General features: G+C 49.0%; 5 protein-coding genes across 5 annotated transcripts; 3 read left to right on the top strand and 2 right to left on the bottom strand.

Moving 5' to 3' along the window:
• Nucleotides 1-526: 526 nt before the first annotated feature.
• LOC134046965 (scale keratin-like) lies at nucleotides 527-892 on the top strand. Its single transcript, XM_062497864.1, has one exon. The coding sequence runs from the start codon at nucleotides 527-529 to the stop codon at nucleotides 890-892; it is 366 nt and encodes a 121-aa protein (XP_062353848.1).
• A 1,329-nt stretch (nucleotides 893-2,221) lies between these two features.
• LOC134046958 (scale keratin-like) lies at nucleotides 2,222-2,587 on the bottom strand. Its single transcript, XM_062497851.1, has one exon. The coding sequence runs from the start codon at nucleotides 2,585-2,587 to the stop codon at nucleotides 2,222-2,224; it is 366 nt and encodes a 121-aa protein (XP_062353835.1).
• A 1,398-nt stretch (nucleotides 2,588-3,985) lies between these two features.
• Nucleotides 3,986-4,351, top strand: LOC134046951 (scale keratin-like). Its single transcript, XM_062497839.1, has one exon. It carries the CDS (start codon nucleotides 3,986-3,988, stop codon nucleotides 4,349-4,351), a length of 366 nt encoding a protein of 121 aa, XP_062353823.1.
• A 2,044-nt stretch (nucleotides 4,352-6,395) lies between these two features.
• LOC134046945 (scale keratin-like) lies at nucleotides 6,396-6,761 on the bottom strand. The gene has a single exon (XM_062497827.1). It carries the CDS (start codon nucleotides 6,759-6,761, stop codon nucleotides 6,396-6,398), a length of 366 nt encoding a protein of 121 aa, XP_062353811.1.
• Nucleotides 6,762-8,159: 1,398 nt separating this feature from the next.
• Nucleotides 8,160-8,525, top strand: LOC134046940 (scale keratin-like). Its single transcript, XM_062497812.1, has one exon. It carries the CDS (start codon nucleotides 8,160-8,162, stop codon nucleotides 8,523-8,525), a length of 366 nt encoding a protein of 121 aa, XP_062353796.1.
• The last annotated feature ends 8,879 nt before the right edge of the window (nucleotides 8,526-17,404 follow it).

Here is a 17,404-nt window from a genome sequence, read left to right as displayed (position 1 = left end):
GTGCCAGGCCTGAGATGCATGGCACAAGGATCAGAAACCCCAAAAAGCACAGCAGAGTTCACGGTTATTTCAGGACTGCCCAAGGCCCCCCAAGCTCTCATATGTGCCTCTGGTGCAAAATTCCAGGGTGTCATTTCAGGTATCAAGTATCTGATGTGGCAGGATGGACAACATGTTTTGGGCAGCGCGAGGTGCTGAGGTGGTACCCAGGGGATGTTGACTCAGGGAGGGCCAGGAGCAGCACAGCCCTGGTGTCAGCAGCAGCAGCAGGGAGTGTCCCCACTGTAGATTGGCCTGGCTGGAGCTGAGCAATGCTGGGGCTGCTATAAAAGCCCTGTCTGGGCCACACTGGGCCAAACACTGGCCTGGCCACCTTCTCCTCCTCAGAGACAAGGGTAAGTGTGCGAGCACTTCTGCTCGTGACTCCCAGCTCCATGCCCGGCCTCTGTGGCACGGGCGCTGCCTCTGCAGCTCTCCTGCCACGGCTGCCCTCTCTTGCAGAAGCACCCTCGGATCCCTCGCCAAGATGTCCTGCTACGACCTGTGCCCCCCAAGAACCAGCGTGGCTGTGCTCCAGCCCATCGCTGAGAGCTGCAACGAGCTGTGCGCCCGCCAGTGCCCCGACTCGACGGCCTTGATCCAGCCGCCCCCCGTGGTGGTCACCTTCCCCGGCCCCATCCTCACCTCCTTCCCCCAGCAAGCCGTGGTGGGCTCTTCCGGAGCACCGGCCTTTGGCGGCTCCCTGGGGCTGGGCGGCCTCTATGGCGCCGGTGCCACCCAGGCCTCGGGTGGTCTCTGCACCTTTGGCAGGGCCTGCGCTGCTCCCGCCTACAACCCCTGTGCCTTGCCCCGCTACAGCAAGAAGCTCTGGGACACCTGCGGGCCCTGCTAGAGCCACCACAGCCCAGCCCAAACACCCACGGCCACATCAGCACAGCATGGGGCACATGAGCCCTACAGGAACTGCCCCGTCCTCCTGCAGCCCGTGACACCCGCTGTGCCTGGGGCCTTTCTATCCTCCTGCTCCCCTCCATTCCTGCCCTTCTTGTTCCAATAAAGATTTCCTGCATTGTATTCCTGTCTCTTTGACACCTTTTCCCATGTGAGCAAGACCGTCTGGATGGGGGATTTGCAAGAGAGGGAGGGGAAATTGCCATAATGGCAGAAATGAAAATTAAATTGGAAAAGAACAGTAAAATAGAAGAGGGAAGGGGACAGTGTATGTTAAATTGGAGGAGAAAATGGAATAATATGGGAAGTGGGAGGATATGAAGGAGAGCAGTGGAAAGGGCTCTGGGAAAGAGAAGGAGAAGGACAAGGACAAGGACAAGGACAAGGACAAGGACAAGGAGCTCCAAGCATTCTGTCTGAAGACAGAGAGATCCCACTGCTTGCACACTGTGAGACTAGGAGCTCTAACGCACTTGCCGTAGTGCTGGAAATGGGGTGGGCCTCAGAGCTGGGAGCCCTCCCGGGGCAAAGGCTGCCACAGCTCTAGGCCTTGTGTACCCCCATGGCTCTGCTAAAGGAGCAGGGACAGAAATGAGAGAGAGACTTCCCCATCTCCATGCCATGTACATTGAATTTCATTGTCATCAAGTCCTTCCCTTTCTCTTTCTATGTCTTAGTGTTTCTTCTTTATAGCTCTCGTTCTCTTTGTTTCTCATTTTCTCTGTCTTGTTCTTGTCACTCATCTTATTCTTCTTCTTCCCTTTCTCCTTCCTCTTCTTAACCTCATTCTCCTTACTCGATTCCTTCTGCTTCTCTTCATTCTCCTTCTCCTTAGACTCCTCCTTCTTTGCTTTTTCCTTCTCCTTCACTAAGCCAGTCCCACAGCTCTCTTTCATATCCTCCCACTTTTCATGTTTCCATTTTCTTCTACACTTTATCCTCTACTCTCTGCTTCCCTCTTCTATATTCCTGTTTGGTTCCACTTCCATTTTCTCTTCTGCCAGTGTCACCGTTTCCCCTCTGACTCATGGAATATCCCCATCCACATGGCCCGCCAGACTTGGCTAAAGGAGGCAAAGGGACAGGGATTTCATGCAGAAAAACTTTATTGTGCCAAGAAGGGCAGGGGAGGCTGGGAGAGGGACAGTGAGCAGGCGCCAGGCACACCGGGTGTCACGTGCTACAGCACGCACGGGCAGCTTGTGCAGAGCTCAACTTCTCCATGCTGGGCTGAGGTGGCCGCGGGGGTTTGGGCTGGGCTGTGGTGGCTCTAGCAGGGCCCGCAGGTGTCCCAGAGCTTCTTGCTGTAGCGGGGCAAGGCACAGGGGTTGTAGGCGGGAGCAGCGCAAGCCCTGCCAAAGGTGCAGAGACCACCCGAGGCCGGGGTGGCACCGGCGCCATAGAGGCCGCCCAGCCCCAGGGAGCCGCCAAAGGCCGGTGCTCCGGAAGAGCCCACCACGGCTTGCTGGGGGAAGGAGGTGAGGATGGGGCCGGGAAAGGTGACCACCACGGGGGGCGGCTGGATCAAGGCCGTCGAGTCGGGGCACTGGCGGGCGCACAGCTCGTTGCAGCTCTCAGCGATGGGCTGGGGCACAGCCACGCTGGTTCTTGGGGGGCACAGGTCGTAGCAGGACATCTTGGCGAGGGATCCGAGGGTGCTTCTGCAAGAGAGGGCAGCCGTGGCAGGAGAGCTGCAGAGGCAGCGCCCGTGCCACAGAGGCCGGGCATGGAGCTGGGAGTCACGAGCAGAAGTGCTCGCACACTTACCCTTGTCTCTGAGGAGGAGAAGGTGGCCAGGCCAGTGTTTGGCCCAGTGTGGCCCAGACAGGGCTTTTATAGCAGCCCCAGCATTGCTCAGCTCCAGCCAGGCCAATCTACAGTGGGGACACTCCCTGCTGCTGCTGCTGACACCAGGGCTGTGCGGCTCCTGGCCCTCCCTGAGTCAACATCCCCTGGGTACCACCTCAGCACCTCGCGCTGCCCAAAACATGTTGTCCATCCTGCCACATCAGATACTTGATACCTGAAATGACACCCAGGAACTTTGCACCAGAGGCACATATGAGAGCTTGGGGGGCCTTGGGCAGTCCTGAAATAACCGTGAACTCTGCTGTGCTTTTTGGGGTTTCTGATCCTTGTGCCATGCATCTCAGGCCTGGCACGAGGGCCCTTTGTCCCCTGTGTCACAGAGCTTCATGGAAGTGCCTGGGGGGGCATAGATGGAGTCCAGCTCTGCTGGACTGGCCAGTGCTGCATGGTGCTGGCCGGGCCCCGCAGGAGCTGCCTTTCCCTGGGCGTTGGGTCAGCTCTACTCTCTGCCCATCAGGGACAGCAGGTGGCACAGAGCAGGCGCTGCCTGGGCCTGCTGTGGCCCAGGAAGTGGCACTGGCAGCGTCCCAGCAGGGTAATTGCAAGGGCTGATGGTGCAGCTTGAGGCTGGCCAGGAAAGCCAGGAGTCAGCAGAAGAGCCCCGTGGCAGCAGAGCTGAGGCCCGGCCTTGTCCCCGCACACGTGCCGCCATCATCGACAGCTCCTGCCCCGCCTCTGCAGCCACCCATAAAAGCGTTGTCCTGGCCCAGGGCTGCATCCACTGCTGCGGTCTCGCTCTGCTCAGCCCAAGGCCAGGTGGGTCCTGCGGGGCTCTGCCTCCTGTCCCCAGGGCTGCCCAGGCCCTCCACAGCCACCAGAGCTGCCAGGGCAACGGCCGTGCTGGCACCAGCTTGGCACGGCAAGGCCTGGCTCATCCTCCTTAGGAGAGCAAGGAACGAGGCGTTTGGCCTGGACAGACAGAGCCAGGCTGGACACAGGGACTCGGGCGGGACGTGTGAGGTCAGGGGGTTTAAGGATCAGGCTTCTGAGGGGGCTGCCGAGCACAGGGCCAGTGCTGGGCAGCGTGGGCAAGGTTGATGACTTTGGCCAGTCTGGGTCTGTGGGAGGTCTGGGAGCAGGGCACTGCTAGATCTGGAGATCCCCATGTCTCTTCTAAGCGCAGGTTTTCTGAATTTACTTTCAGCCTCATCTCTGCCACTGCAAGATGTCCTGCTACGACCTGTGCCCCCCAAGAACCAGCGTGGCTGTGCCCCAGCCCATCGCTGAGAGCTGCAACGAGCTGTGCGCCCGCCAGTGCCCCGACTCGACGGCCTTGATCCAGCCGCCCCCCGTGGTGGTCACCTTCCCCGGCCCCATCCTCACCTCCTTCCCCCAGCAAGCCGTGGTGGGCTCTTCCGGAGCACCGGCTTTTGGCGGCTCCCTGGGGCTGGGCGGCCTCTATGGCGCCGGTGCCACCCAGGCCTCGGGTGGTCTCTGCACCTTTGGCAGGGCCTGCGCTGCTCCCGCCTACAACCCCTGTGCCTTGCCCCGCTACAGCAAGAAGCTCTGGGACACCTGCGGGCCCTGCTAGAGCCACCACAGCCCAGCCCAAACCCCCGCGGCCACCTCAGCCCAGCATGGAGAAGTTGAGCTCTGCACAAGCTGCCCGTGCGTGCTGTAGCACGTGACACCCGGTGTGCCTTGGGCTGTTCATCACCTCTCTCCTGGCCTCTCCTGCTCTTATTTTTACAATAAAGTTTTCTGGCATCCAACATCTGTCTCTTTGTCTGCTTTTTCCCATGTCATGAAGTTTTGTAATTATTGTGTCGAGACAGACTGGACTTGCATCACCACCAGTCCTTTATTGTTAACTTTTCAAGCCTTTTTTCAGCATACTTCTTTGTGACAACTCCGACTCCTTTACTTACAGGTAGATCTGCACAGCTCTGACCCCTACTCTCCTCTCTGCATAGCTGGCTATACCCCAAGCTGTCCCTTACCTGGCTGCCTTACCCTGACTGTCCCTCATACATCTGCTTACGTGTCTCTTGCATCACCGCATGTCCCTTACCTCCTCACAGAACAGCCAGCAGACTCCATCTCAAATTGCTGCAGATGCTCAGTCTCAAGCCCCAACTCAAACTACAACTCTAATTAGTGACTGTAACTTGTGGGGAGCAAGTCAACTCATTTATAACACCAAAACAAATTGGGCAAGCACGGATGCTTCCATTCCACAGTAATCTGTAAAGGTGCAATTCATAAGGAAAGATTGCCTTCTGTACTATCCTTTCAATCTCTCTTCCCAAGTCATGAACACCCCAGGCATGATGGGGTGTTGTCAGTGTGGGAGGGGAAATGGCGATGCAGAGATGGCCAAAGGCAATGGAAATTTGAAGGGGATAGGGAAAATAAAAAAAGAAGAAGGAATGGTAGAGTGGAGGTTTATGAGGAGATATAAATGAAATTAAAATAAAAACTGAATCAAAAGCTAGAGAATGGTAGGAAGGGGTTGAAGGAGAAGGAGAAGGAGAAGGAGAAGGAGAAGGAGAAGGAGGAGAAGGAGAAGGAGAAGGAGAAGGAGAAGGAGAAGGAGAAGGAGAAGGAGAAGGAGAAGGAGAAGGAGAAGGAGAAGGAGAAGGAGAAGGAGAAGGAGAAGGAGAAGGAGAAGGAGAAGGAGAAGGAGAAGGAGAAGGAATGGAATCAGTAGGAAAAGAGTAAGGAGAATGAGGTTAAAAGAGGAAGGAGAACAAGAAGGACCAGACAAAGGAGACGGAGATGGAGAAGGAAAAGATGAGAAAAAAACTGAGTGCTATAAATAAAATCATTAACACATAGTAATGGAAATGGAAGGACTTGATGACAATGAAATTCAATGTACATGGCATGGAGATGGGGAAGTCTCTCTCTCATTTCTGTCCCTGCTCCTTTAGCAGAGCCATGGGGGTACACAAGGCCTAGAGCTGTGGCAGCCTTTGCCCCGGGAGGGCTCCCAGCTCTGAGGCCAACCCCATTTCCAGCACTACGGCAAGTGTGTTAGAGCTATTAGTCTCAGAGTGGGTAAGCAGTGGGATCTCTCTGTCTTCAGACAGAATGCTTGGAGCTCCTTGTCCTTGTCCTTGTCCTTGTCCTTATCCTTGTCCTTGTCCTTGTCCTTGTTCTTCTCCTTCTCCTTCTCCTTCTCCTTCTCCTTCTCCTTCTCCTTCTCCTTCTCCTTCTCCTTCTCTTTCCCAGAGCCCATTCCACTGCTCTCCTTCATATCCTCCCACTTCCCATATTATTCCATTTTCTCCTCCAATTTAACATACACTGTCCCCTTCCCTCTTCTATTTTACTGTTCTTTTCCAATTTAATTTTCATTTCTGCCATTATGGCAATTTCCCCTCCCTCTCTTGCAAATCCCCCATCCAGACGGTCTTGCTCACATGGGAAAAGGTGTCAAAGAGACAGGAATACAATGCAGGAAATCTTTATTGTAACAGGAAGGGCAGGAATGGAGGGGAGCAGGAGGATAGAAAGGCCCCAGGCACAGCGGGTGTCACGGGCTGCAGGAGGACGGGGCAGTTCCTGTAGGGCTCAAGTGCCCCATGCTGTGCTGATGTGGCCGTGGGGGTTTGGGCTGGGCTGTGGTGGCTCTAGCAGGGCCCGCAGGTGTCCCAGAGCTTCTTGCTGTAGCGGGGCAAGGCACAGGGGTTGTAGGCGGGAGCAGCGCAGGCCCTGCCAAAGGTGCAGAGACCACCCGAGGCCTGGGTGGCACCGGCGCCATAGAGGCCGCCCAGCCCCAGGGAGCCGCCAAAAGCCGGTGCTCCGGAAGAGCCCACCACGGCTTGCTGGGGGAAGGAGGTGAGGATGGGGCCGGGGAAGGTGACCACCACGGGGGGCGGCTGGATCAAGGCCGTCGAGTCGGGGCACTGGCGGGCGCACAGCTCGTTGCAGCTCTCAGCGATGGGCTGGGGCACAGCCACGCTGGTTCTTGGGGGGCACAGGTCGTAGCAGGACATCTTGCAGTGGCAGAGATGAGGCTGAAAGTAAATTCAGAAAACCTGCGCTTAGAAGAGACATGGGGATCTCCAGATCTAGCAGTGCCCTGCTCCCAGACCTCCCACAGACCCAGACTGGCCAAAGTCATCAACCTTGCCCACACTGCCCAGCACTGGCCCTGTGCTCGGCAGCCCCCTCAGAAGCCTGATCCTTAAACCCCCTGACCTCACACGTCCCGCCCGAGTCCCTGTGTCCAGCCTGGCTCTGTCTGTCCAGGCCAAACGCCTCGTTCCTTGCTCTCCCAAGGAGGATGAGCCAGGCCTAGCCATGCCTAGCTGGTGCCAGCACGGCCGTTGCCCTGGCAGCTCTGGTGGCTGTGGAGGGCCTGGGCAGCCCTGGGGACAGGAGGCAGAGCCCCGCAGGACCCACCTGGCCTTGGGCTGAGCAGAGCGAGACCGCAGCAGTGGATGCAGCCCTGGGCCGGGACAACGCTTTTATGGGTGGCTGCAGAGGCGGGGCAGGAGCTGTCGATGATGGTGGCACGTGTGCGGGGACAAGGCCGGGCCTCAGCTCTGCTGCCACGGGGCTCTTCTGCTGACTCCTGGCTTTCCTGGCCAGCCTCAAGCTGCACCATCAGCCCTTGCAATTACCCTGCTGGGACGCTGCCAGTGCCACTTCCTGGGCCACAGCAGGCCCAGGCAGCGCCTGCTCTGTGCCACCTGCTGTCCCTAATGGGCAGAGAGTAGAGCTGACCCAACGCCCAGGGAAAGGCAGCTCCTGTGGGGCCCGGCCAGCACCATGCAGCACTGGCCAGTCCAGCACAGCTGGATTCCATCTATGCCCCCCCAGGCACTTCCATGAAGCTCTGTGACACAGGGGACAAAGGGCCCTCGTGCCAGGCCTGAGATGCATGGCACAAGGATCAGAAACCCCAAAAAGCACAGCAGAGTTCACGGTTATTTCAGGACTGCCCAAGGCCCCCCAAGCTCTCATATGTGCCTCTGGTGCAAAATTCCTGGGTGTCATTTCAGGTATCAAGTATCTGATGTGGCAGGATGGACAACATGTTTTGGGCAGCGCGAGGTGCTGAGGTGGTACCCAGGGGATGTTGACTCAGGGAGGGCCAGGAGCCGCACAGCCCTGGTGTCAGCAGCAGCAGCAGGGAGTGTCCCCACTGTAGATTGGCCTGGCTGGAGCTGAGCAATGCTGGGGCTGCTATAAAAGCCCTGTCTGGGCCACACTGGGCCAAACACTGGCCTGGCCACCTTCTCCTCCTCAGAGACAAGGGTAAGTGTGCGAGCACTTCTGCTCGTGACTCCCAGCTCCATGCCCAGCCTCTGTGGCACGGGCGCTGCCTCTGCAGCTCTCCTGCCACGGCTGCCCTCTCTTGCAGAAGCACCCTCGGATCCCTCGCCAAGATGTCCTGCTACGACCTGTGCCCCCCAAGAACCAGCGTGGCTGTGCCCCAGCCCATCGCTGAGAGCTGCAACGAGCTGTGCGCCCGCCAGTGCCCCGACTCGACGGCCTTGATCCAGCCGCCCCCCGTGGTGGTCACCTTCCCCGGCCCCATCCTCACCTCCTTCCCCCAGCAAGCCGTGGTGGGCTCTTCCGGAGCACCGGCTTTTGGCGGCTCCCTGGGGCTGGGCGGCCTCTATGGCGCCGGTGCCACCCAGGCCTCGGGTGGTCTCTGCACCTTTGGCAGGGCCTGCGCTGCTCCCGCCTACAACCCCTGTGCCTTGCCCCGCTACAGCAAGAAGCTCTGGGACACCTGCGGGCCCTGCTAGAGCCACCACAGCCCAGCCCAAACCCCCACGGTCACATTGGCCCAGCATGGGGCACTTGAGCCCTACAGGAACTGCCCCGTCCTCCTGCAGCCCGTGACACCCGCTGTGCTTGGGGCCTTTCTATCCTCCTGCTCCCCTCCATTCCTGCCCTTCTTGTTCCAATAAAGATTTCCTGCATTGAATGACTGTCTCTGTCACCTTCTCCCATGTGAGCAAGACCGTCTGGATGGGGGATTTGCAAGAGAGGGAGGGGAAATTGCCATAATGGCAGAAATGAAAATTAAATTGGAAAAGAACTGTAAAATAGAAAAGAGAAGGGAATAGTGTAGGTTATAGTGGAGAAGAAATTTGAATCAAGGGGAGAGTGGGAGGATATGAAGGAGAATTCATCAGTGGGAATGGATCAGGAATGGTGAAGGAGAAGTAGAATATAGTCTTAATTGTATTCTGCTTAGGTTGTTAGCTGGGTGTGCCCTGACATTTGCTTGATTGCCAGACATTTATGTCCTGAATAATTGTGTGAGTTTTCATTCATATCAGGAAGGATGACATGGTATGACATACTTGTTAGCTGAGATTTACTTTTTTTCTTCGTAATACCAAATTAAAACCATTTTCACTGTTAAAGATGCTCTCATGATTTAAGTGATATGAGTTTCAGAATTTAGAAGATTCAAGCTTTAAATTTGTCCAAAACCACGGACAATATGATAATTTGAGAAATATACAATCTGACTGGAAATACCAAAAATAAGAAGGGGAGATGAATCTACTGGATGATTTAAGGTCTTGGGTTTTTTAAGCTAGAGAGAATGAACATATTTTGAATTTATTTTTCTAGGTTTTGATGCTTTTAGGAAGACTTGCCAGGCGTTCTTCATTTGAAAAATCACATGCAGTTGCCCTTTCATTTTTCTATTCATGAATATTGAAGGATTACTTGGAAAAATTGTGCAGCTGCCAATGCCGTGGCCAGTGACAGGATTGCTGGGTCCTTCTGTGGCCTCAGGTATGAGGAACACCTGCAGGTTTTGGAGTAGGAGAAAGAAACTGCATTGCTCTGATGTGCACAGCAAAGGCCTTATCTCACAGAGGGTTTGCACAGTGGTGCTCAGCTTCTTCAGGATGAGTTTTAGGATCCAGCTATGAAGTAGGGGCTGAGGTTTTAAATAGCAGTTTGACAAAGTACTGGCTTCTCTAGCAGCCTGGCGCCTGGCTGCAGCAAAGAAAAAGGGAATTTGGCTTCATCACTTATATGCTGCTGATGTACACTGAACTAATTTAAAGCCAGAGGAGAAATTCAGCTTAAAGAGCCTGAGACAGAAGATGGTAGCCTTCATATGATTTGACGGAAGCAAAAAATATTTTTTTTTAAATGACAGCGCCTTTTATAAATGAGTGTTTTTAAGTCCCCTCAGACCTTGAGATCAATGTCTACAATTCGTTCTATTGGAGGCCACCTGAGGAGAAGTTTGAGGTGCATTGACCAGGTGAAAAGTAAAAGGCAGAGATATGAGGCATATAGAAATGATCAGTTTACAGGGTGCAGAAATCCAAACATTTCTCCTAAATTTAGAATAAGAGGAAATACTTAATTCTTCAGTCACTAGCTCAGCTTTCCTGTCTGGGAATAAATCCCAGGTCTTCCCAGCAGTCAGGATGGAGTCACTGCCAGAGGTGAGGAGGCTGCAGAGGCAGACATAAAAACATGGACACCAAGCTTTGCTAGACCTGGAAGGGGTGAGCAATGTAAAATGTTCATAAACAGTAAATCACCAGGTTAGGCCTGACTTCTGCCAAGCATCACAACCTCATGGGAGGAAAAAACTTGCTAAACTTTGTTAAACCTCTCCCTTAGACAGTTAACTCTGAGCCACACATAGGATAGGTAAACCATGGAGTTATGTATCGTGTAAGTATGCCAGCTAAACCTTCAGTGCCACCCTGGAAAATAGCGCTCTGAAGACCCCCACAAAGAAAGGAGCAATGTGTACAGTAATTGATATCCTGAAGATTGAACTCTATAGAGTATATTGTTCTGTTTGTGAGGGGCTATCTTGTTTACAAATATAAACTATTGGATTATTGAAATTACTTTCTATGATGTTTGGTACCTAGATGCTACACTAATCAGAACTTTTTCCTCAAAAATAACCCTCTCTAAAGATTTTATTCTAACCTTGAAAATAGTAGTTCAGGCCACTATTCAGGGACAAGTTTGTGCTGGAGTGGTGGGGTCTTCTGTTGCTTTGGCATCACATGTACCTCTGTGCAAGCACACACAAGCCAATGAAAGTGCAGCTCAGCAATGGCAGAGGGAACCTCACTGGTGGGGAGGAAGACATGGGATAGGATACAGCACATTCTGCTTGCATCTGCTCAGCTGGCACAAGCAAACACGGCTCCCTGCCTGCAGTATGAAGACCTTGACAGAACCCATAATCCTCTGCTATTTTACAGTGGAACTACAACTGAAATGTGACTGTGAGTTGAACATACTTATGTAATAAAAATATATGAATGCTTTTTATTTTAACAATCTTGATTCCTCATGCTGCTTCCTTCTCTGTCTTATCCATTTTCTTTAATACTTGCCTTATCTTTGCCTCTCTATGCTTTGCAGGTACCTTCTTCGTAGTGTGTTTTCTATCATAACTTCCAGAACAGATTTCACCAGTATAGTTTCCCTTTCTCTACTTTAGACGATAAAAAATTAAATCATGTTTCACATGGTGCTCTCATTTGAGCCCTGCAGTAGAAACCAGCAATAAGAAGCTACTCAACCCACAGGGGAGGTACTTTTTAGAGCCCATGCCCAACTTGTGTTACTGTGTTGGAGACTCTTGCCATGTTCTCTAAAGGTATTTTATTTTCTATAGTATTCTCACTTGGTAGCAATATGTTATTTTGAAATAACTTCAGGTTCTTCTTGTTGCACTACGTAACAGTAGCAAAAATATTTTTCAACAATTTAGAAACTACCAAAGGTTATAATAATGATGGATCTATGTTGCCAAATATAAACACAGATCTTAGTAATTCAAATACTTACCTTAGTGTTTATGTGAAATTTATTAAAGAAAGGTTTTCCTTCTCTTGTGTATATTTTAATTCAAGCTGTGGACTTAAATAAACTTTTTCATTTATTACAAACTTTCTATAAGATTTTCTTTCAGACTTATGGTCTCCTTGTTATAACATACCCAACTAACAGCCAATTGCAGGATGAAAGCAAGCTCCTCATGCACAAATTCATTTGGAAGCAAAGTCTGATCTGCTACATTTTTATCTTATTGACAAAAGAATCGCCACCAAGAGTCAGGCTGCTCTTGCATTACAGAGTGCATTTGTTATGCTGGCAGCCAAAGGAAACATATTAATTGTAAATTAAGATCTTACCTGAGAAACTGCTAACATAATAAATGTGGAAGATTGTGTCATCATTTATGAAATTATTTATCTAACATTGTTTGTTCCTTATGGTTCCTAAAAGAAAATACGTTTTGTATTAAACAATGTAGGTAGAAAACCTAGAGAAGAGATCTTCCAAGCATTTGGATTGATTTGCATTGATCCTTTTGAAGTTAAATTGGCCAGGATGGGGAGGGAGCAAAGTTTTGCAAAGTTCACCTGACATCACATTTTGTCAGTACAAAAACAGAGGGCTTTAGTTCACCTGCTTTTATTGAGTAAAAAAGATGATTAAAAGGGAAAAAGAAGGGAAAAAAAAACCCATTGCTTAAAAGGTTGAAAAGCTTATACGATTATCCCACTAGGTATAATGTAATAATAGGATTGGTTACCAGAAATACTTTCTCTTTTAACATGAGCAAAATACCTGTCAAGTTATTTTAGCATCTTATACGAACGCTCATGAAATTTTCAATAAGAAGACAAGGAGAATGAAGAGGATAAGAAAATATATATGTAATGTAGGTAGGGCTTGTTTTGCAGTAGGATATGCTAGAAGAATAGGTGGTGAGGTGGAAATATTCAATATTTGGGAGAGATACAGAGAGAGGCAGGTATCTATTGACTCAATGTGGTATGATTATAACTGACTGATTAAAAGCTGTGAGTGTGGATCTGGCATGCAGATGGAGGAAAACCACCTTATGGAAGATGCAGACAAAGAAAGAGCTGTTATTTGGACTGGAAAATGTAAGTTTCTCAAACTATAAACATGTTTTTGTCAACAACAGTGAATTTGGAGTGGAACAAAATATAATAATGAAGTATAATATTTGATGTGCCTGATACAGGTTTTCGCATAGCAACCCAAGACTAATGTCTCAAACAACATGAAACTGGAATTAGTTCTGACAGGCTTACCAAACTGCCTGCCAGCAGCCATGTGTGGTTTTTAAAACTTTTTTTACTGTTTTTTTTTAAGGAAGATGACATTTGGAGTTTGGACTAAAATACTTGGAATAGAGAGACAATTAAGTGTCCTGTATAGAAAAGGAAGCTGTCACTGGCAGAAGGTGGGGAGACAGCTCTGATTGAGGCTACACACAGAAGGCTCCAACAGTGAAATATCATAGGTTTCATGAAGGGCTCGGCAAGAGGATTTCATATACAAAAAAAAGTTGATTAGGATATGGGTCAAGATATTCTAAGAGCTCTGGAAGAATGGGAGAAACCATGTTATTTAGGAGTTGGAGCTTCGCACTTAAGAGCTTTGATAGCACTTTTAGGAAAGGCTGCAGTGTAGAGCAGCTGGCTCAAGTTTGGGATTGACCCTATTTACTACTCAGCCAAGACACAAAAATATAAATGCATAACAGAAGAGTGTTTCTTGGCTGAAAAGGTACAGCATTGCTCCTTGGAGCTCTATGTGTATAGAGACAATATGCCTATGTGTCATTAACTTGAGGATTCACAGTATGGTACTGAAAATGGAAGCAGATGTAGGAGCAACAAAGCTCTTGTCTTTCAAGGATCCAGAAGACAGTGGGCAAAGGCCCTAGGCCAAACTTAAAGTAAATGAGCATAATTTTACAACACCAGAGCAAAAAGCAAAACTTAAGCAGTTTTCCTGCTAGGATAACATGTTCAAGGGTATTTAGAGGTAAAGGTAATGAGATAGAAATTGGATTTAAACAAATATGCTGGACATGAGGAACATAGAAAAGAAAAATGCTGAGCTGTATTTAGTGCAGTCACATACAGATAAACTAATTTCTGAATTCCTCAAATCTGAGTTTGAAGTACATGTGCTTCAAAAGTATGGCAAAAAAGCATTTGGATAAATAGTAAAAGTGGAGCATCTGTGGCATTTATGGAAAGAGCTGCACTGATTGCAGGTACTCCAAAGACTGATGGCAGCTTAAGGTGCCGTGGGTGCAATAAAGCCACTGTGAATCCCAGCTGAAATGAATCAATATCTTCTTCCTAAATACATTCACTTGCAGAACTTGGTGGCTGGGCAGAGCTTACTAAACTGTGCTTGCTTTGTGTTTCTTTAAAGAGAGGGTTGGAATTAGAACTGAATGCATTTCTGAGATTGAACGTACATGAGAGACTATTTCAGTGTGAGCAATTACCCTATAGCATAGTCAGTGCATTTGCTCATATCTAAGAGTAATGGATTCATGACTTCCAGTATAACATTGCTGCCTGGTGTTTTATGGCATAGGGGTAAATAAGGAGTGTGACTTTTATAAAATTGAGATGGAAGTCCTGCATTTTGCCTCACCTCAGGAAAATATAAAGTGTGTGTGAATAGAAAAGGAAAATACTGCTTGAAGAAGTGCTGGTGCTGGGAAGAATAAGCAATTGTACCAGGTGCTGGATGTTGGATATTCTTTCTGGCCAGAAATGGCACATATTATAAAGGAAGTTCTCCTGTAAAATTAGCTGAAGCAGTATCAGTTTTGAGTTGACAGTACAGTTACTTCTGCTTGAAGGTCTACCACATACCTTTGAAGTGTGACAGTTATTTATACAGCACAGGATATTTAAATCGGCCTCACGTTGGAGAACAAAGTACTTTGTACAGGCTCTGAGAAGGGCGTTATACAAAGGCAATAGGGAATCCATCAGTCCCAGAGACTATTCCAGCAAAGAGGTGCTTATACCATGGGAAAGGGTTTGATTTCCTGCAAGTAGACTTAGCAAAGGACTTAGTAAAGGTGAAAATGGCAAATAGGGAAAAAAAAAAAAGGACTTATAATCTGGATATCCCCTCATTTTGCTGCACAGAGCAGATAGTGCTTATAAGGAGGGAGAGAGAGGCAGTAAGCCAGTAAGGTAGAGCAGATATTGGGATGGGTGACATATTTAGAAGTAGAGGAAAGGAGAGATAAAAAAGAGGCAGTTTAATAATTGCCTGCAGATAAAACCAGAGGATAGTTACAGAATATGCACACTGATGTTCTTGAAAAATGGTCACGAGCTTTCATAAGCTGCAAGAGGGAACAAGGATGTGGCACTGGGAAGTAATAAGCATGAAGAGATGAGAAGGCATGTTTGTAATCATCACAGGAGCCAGAAAAAGCAGCCTCATGCTTAACACATCTCCCAGCAGAGCTCCACAGATTTCTGTGCTTAGCACAGGAACACTGGGCAGGCAGGGCTCTGTTTGGGAATCCATCCCCTATGCCTTCCTAGGGAAGGCCTTACAGTGTATGGAAGTGCAAGTGGGATGTGGATGTGTGTCTTGAAAGGGGAAATATGGCCATCAACTCTGCCAGGCAGTGCCATGCAGAAAAGAATGGCCTTGGGTCCTTCCTAAGGGTGACTGTGGGACCTGGCATTCCCCAAAAGCTGCAGCTCTGTTTATATAATATGGATGCAAGGAGGATTTGTACACAAACACTGAGAGTCTGTTTTTCATTTTAGATGCAGAACTAGATGAAGAGAGGGATATTTAAGAGTAATAATAAAAAAGAAAACATAAGCAGTTGAAAGAGCAGTTTCTCCTCTGACCAAGTGCCCCACAGTAGTTCTATACAGCTAACCTGTGGGGTTTTGCAGGCAGTAATATTTTCTTGAAAGAGGATCACCAGCAAATGCTATCTTAAGTCCAGGACTGCTTGCTCTGCCCTTGCATTTTGGCAGCAACCTTTCTGCTAGATGAATGATTTGCAGAGAAGTTTTGTGGACTGGATTTGTGAGGATGATCTGGTTTAAAAAAAAATAGCTGAGGGGGAAAAAAAGTTATTTTTAACCCAAATCGGTTCATTATTCATGCTTAACAGGAGAGCTTTACCAAGTCAGGAACGCAAATGCAGGCAGGAAGTATGCTGCAGAGCAGGGTATGGTCTCAGCTGCTTCAGGTGGGGCTGTGGGGTCTGGCTTTTAGCCTCTGCTGGGAGCTCAGCTTCTGCAAACATGGCAGGTTTCACTCTGCTCTACGGCTTTTATTTTTACAACTCATTGTTCTGGATTTGAACTGGAAAAGGTAACTGTTTAAGGCTGCTGCTTTTCCAGGAAACATATTCCCACTTTTATTTTTTAAGACTTTTAAGTTGGGAAAAGGTAAAATCCTTCCTTCCTCCCTTCCTCCTTTCCTTCCTGCCTCCCTCCCTCCCTCCCTCCATCCCTCCCTCATGTAAAAGTAAAATCCTGGCTTTGAAATCAATACTAATCCAGTTTCTTTATAATTTAGGGTGCCATCATTGTGGTAAACCATCTCTTTGTAGCAGTGGTATGACCAAGCACAACAGAGACAGTGCCCAGCTTGAAAGGAAAAGTATGGATTTGCTACCCCAAAGGTATTAACCAAGGCAGGTTGAGGAACATCTTGACTAAGGCCAGTCATCCTCCTGCCCGTGGAGATCTTTTTGTAGGAGCTGAGAAAGCAGCCCCTGTTTCTCAAGCCTTGCTGCAACTCCTGAAGAACATAAATTACTTTCTCTTCTTCTTTCCTTGCTTTCTTTTATCCTGTGAGATTACTGAACTGAGAGTCTGCCTTCTCATAATGAGGCCAGAGTACACTGGAATTATCTGCGGGCATCAGTTAATAAATAGCAGAATTAAAGGCAAAGAACCAGCTGGGGTGATGTGTGTCAGGCTGGCACAGGGCAGCAGCCCCTTTCTGGAGCAGGGCAAAATGAGCGGGGACAGGAGGGTGCAGCTCCTCTGCATGCCTACTGCAATTAAACTAAATTGCCTGACTCTTTTATCCTCCCCCCTGCCTCAAAAAGCCAGGGTACAAATTGCTGTCAGGATGTGGCTGCTAATGAGACTGAGCTGCACAGTGTCCCCTCTGCTATGCTGGAGGAGGGTGAAGTGAGAGAGGGTGCATCCATGTGGACAATGAAATCTCACAACTGACTCCAAGGGAAAGCCATCAGTTCTTATTTATTACTTGAGTAGCTGTAACAAGCCATTAAACAGTTAACATTCATCATCTCAGAAGGAGATAGGACCAATGTAAACAGAAGCATTATTTACTCAGTATTCCTTTTTTTATTATTATTTCATGCAGAACTTCTAAGGTTGCATATCAGTAAGGTTGCCCAACATTTTCCTTTGGGAAAAGCTGTTTCCAATTGCTTCTAGCAATTCCTAGCCATTTGGACTGTAATTTTCCACACCAGATACTTGGCTCAGACCAAGTAGGTTTGGAATATTTCCAAGACATTGTTGTGTATAGGGTTTTTTCCGTTTTGTTTTTTTGGGTTTTTTTTGTTTGTTTGTTTGGTTGGTTTTTTTTAAATCATTACCTGGGGAACATGCATTCTATTGTCTGTGCTAAAATTTTAAATTTTAAAATGTGTTGAAGAAGTTGGGCAGGTAATATTTGCTGTCCCACGGTGATCTGCCAAGATTTGGCAATATTATAAAACTATGGAAGAAAGTATTTTAAAAAATCAGAACTGAGCACTGTCCTTCCCCCACCAGCTCAAGGGTAATGGGATGTTGTACTCTGA

The sequence above is a fragment of the Cinclus cinclus genome, chromosome 1 (assembly GCF_963662255.1).
Source record: "Cinclus cinclus chromosome 1, bCinCin1.1, whole genome shotgun sequence".
Taxonomy (NCBI): domain Eukaryota; kingdom Metazoa; phylum Chordata; class Aves; order Passeriformes; family Cinclidae; genus Cinclus; species Cinclus cinclus.
This window is presented reverse-complemented; position numbering and strand designations above follow the sequence as displayed.

Bases quoted from the DNA above. Each gene is read 5' to 3' on its own strand.
- LOC134046965 (XM_062497864.1), top strand. From the start codon at position 527: ATGTCCTGCTACGACCTGTGCCCCCCAAGAACCAGCGTGGCTGTGCTC.
- LOC134046951 (XM_062497839.1), top strand. From the start codon at position 3,986: ATGTCCTGCTACGACCTGTGCCCCCCAAGAACCAGCGTGGCTGTGCCC.
- LOC134046958 (XM_062497851.1), bottom strand. From the start codon at position 2,587: ATGTCCTGCTACGACCTGTGCCCCCCAAGAACCAGCGTGGCTGTGCCC.
- LOC134046940 (XM_062497812.1), top strand. From the start codon at position 8,160: ATGTCCTGCTACGACCTGTGCCCCCCAAGAACCAGCGTGGCTGTGCCC.
- LOC134046945 (XM_062497827.1), bottom strand. From the start codon at position 6,761: ATGTCCTGCTACGACCTGTGCCCCCCAAGAACCAGCGTGGCTGTGCCC.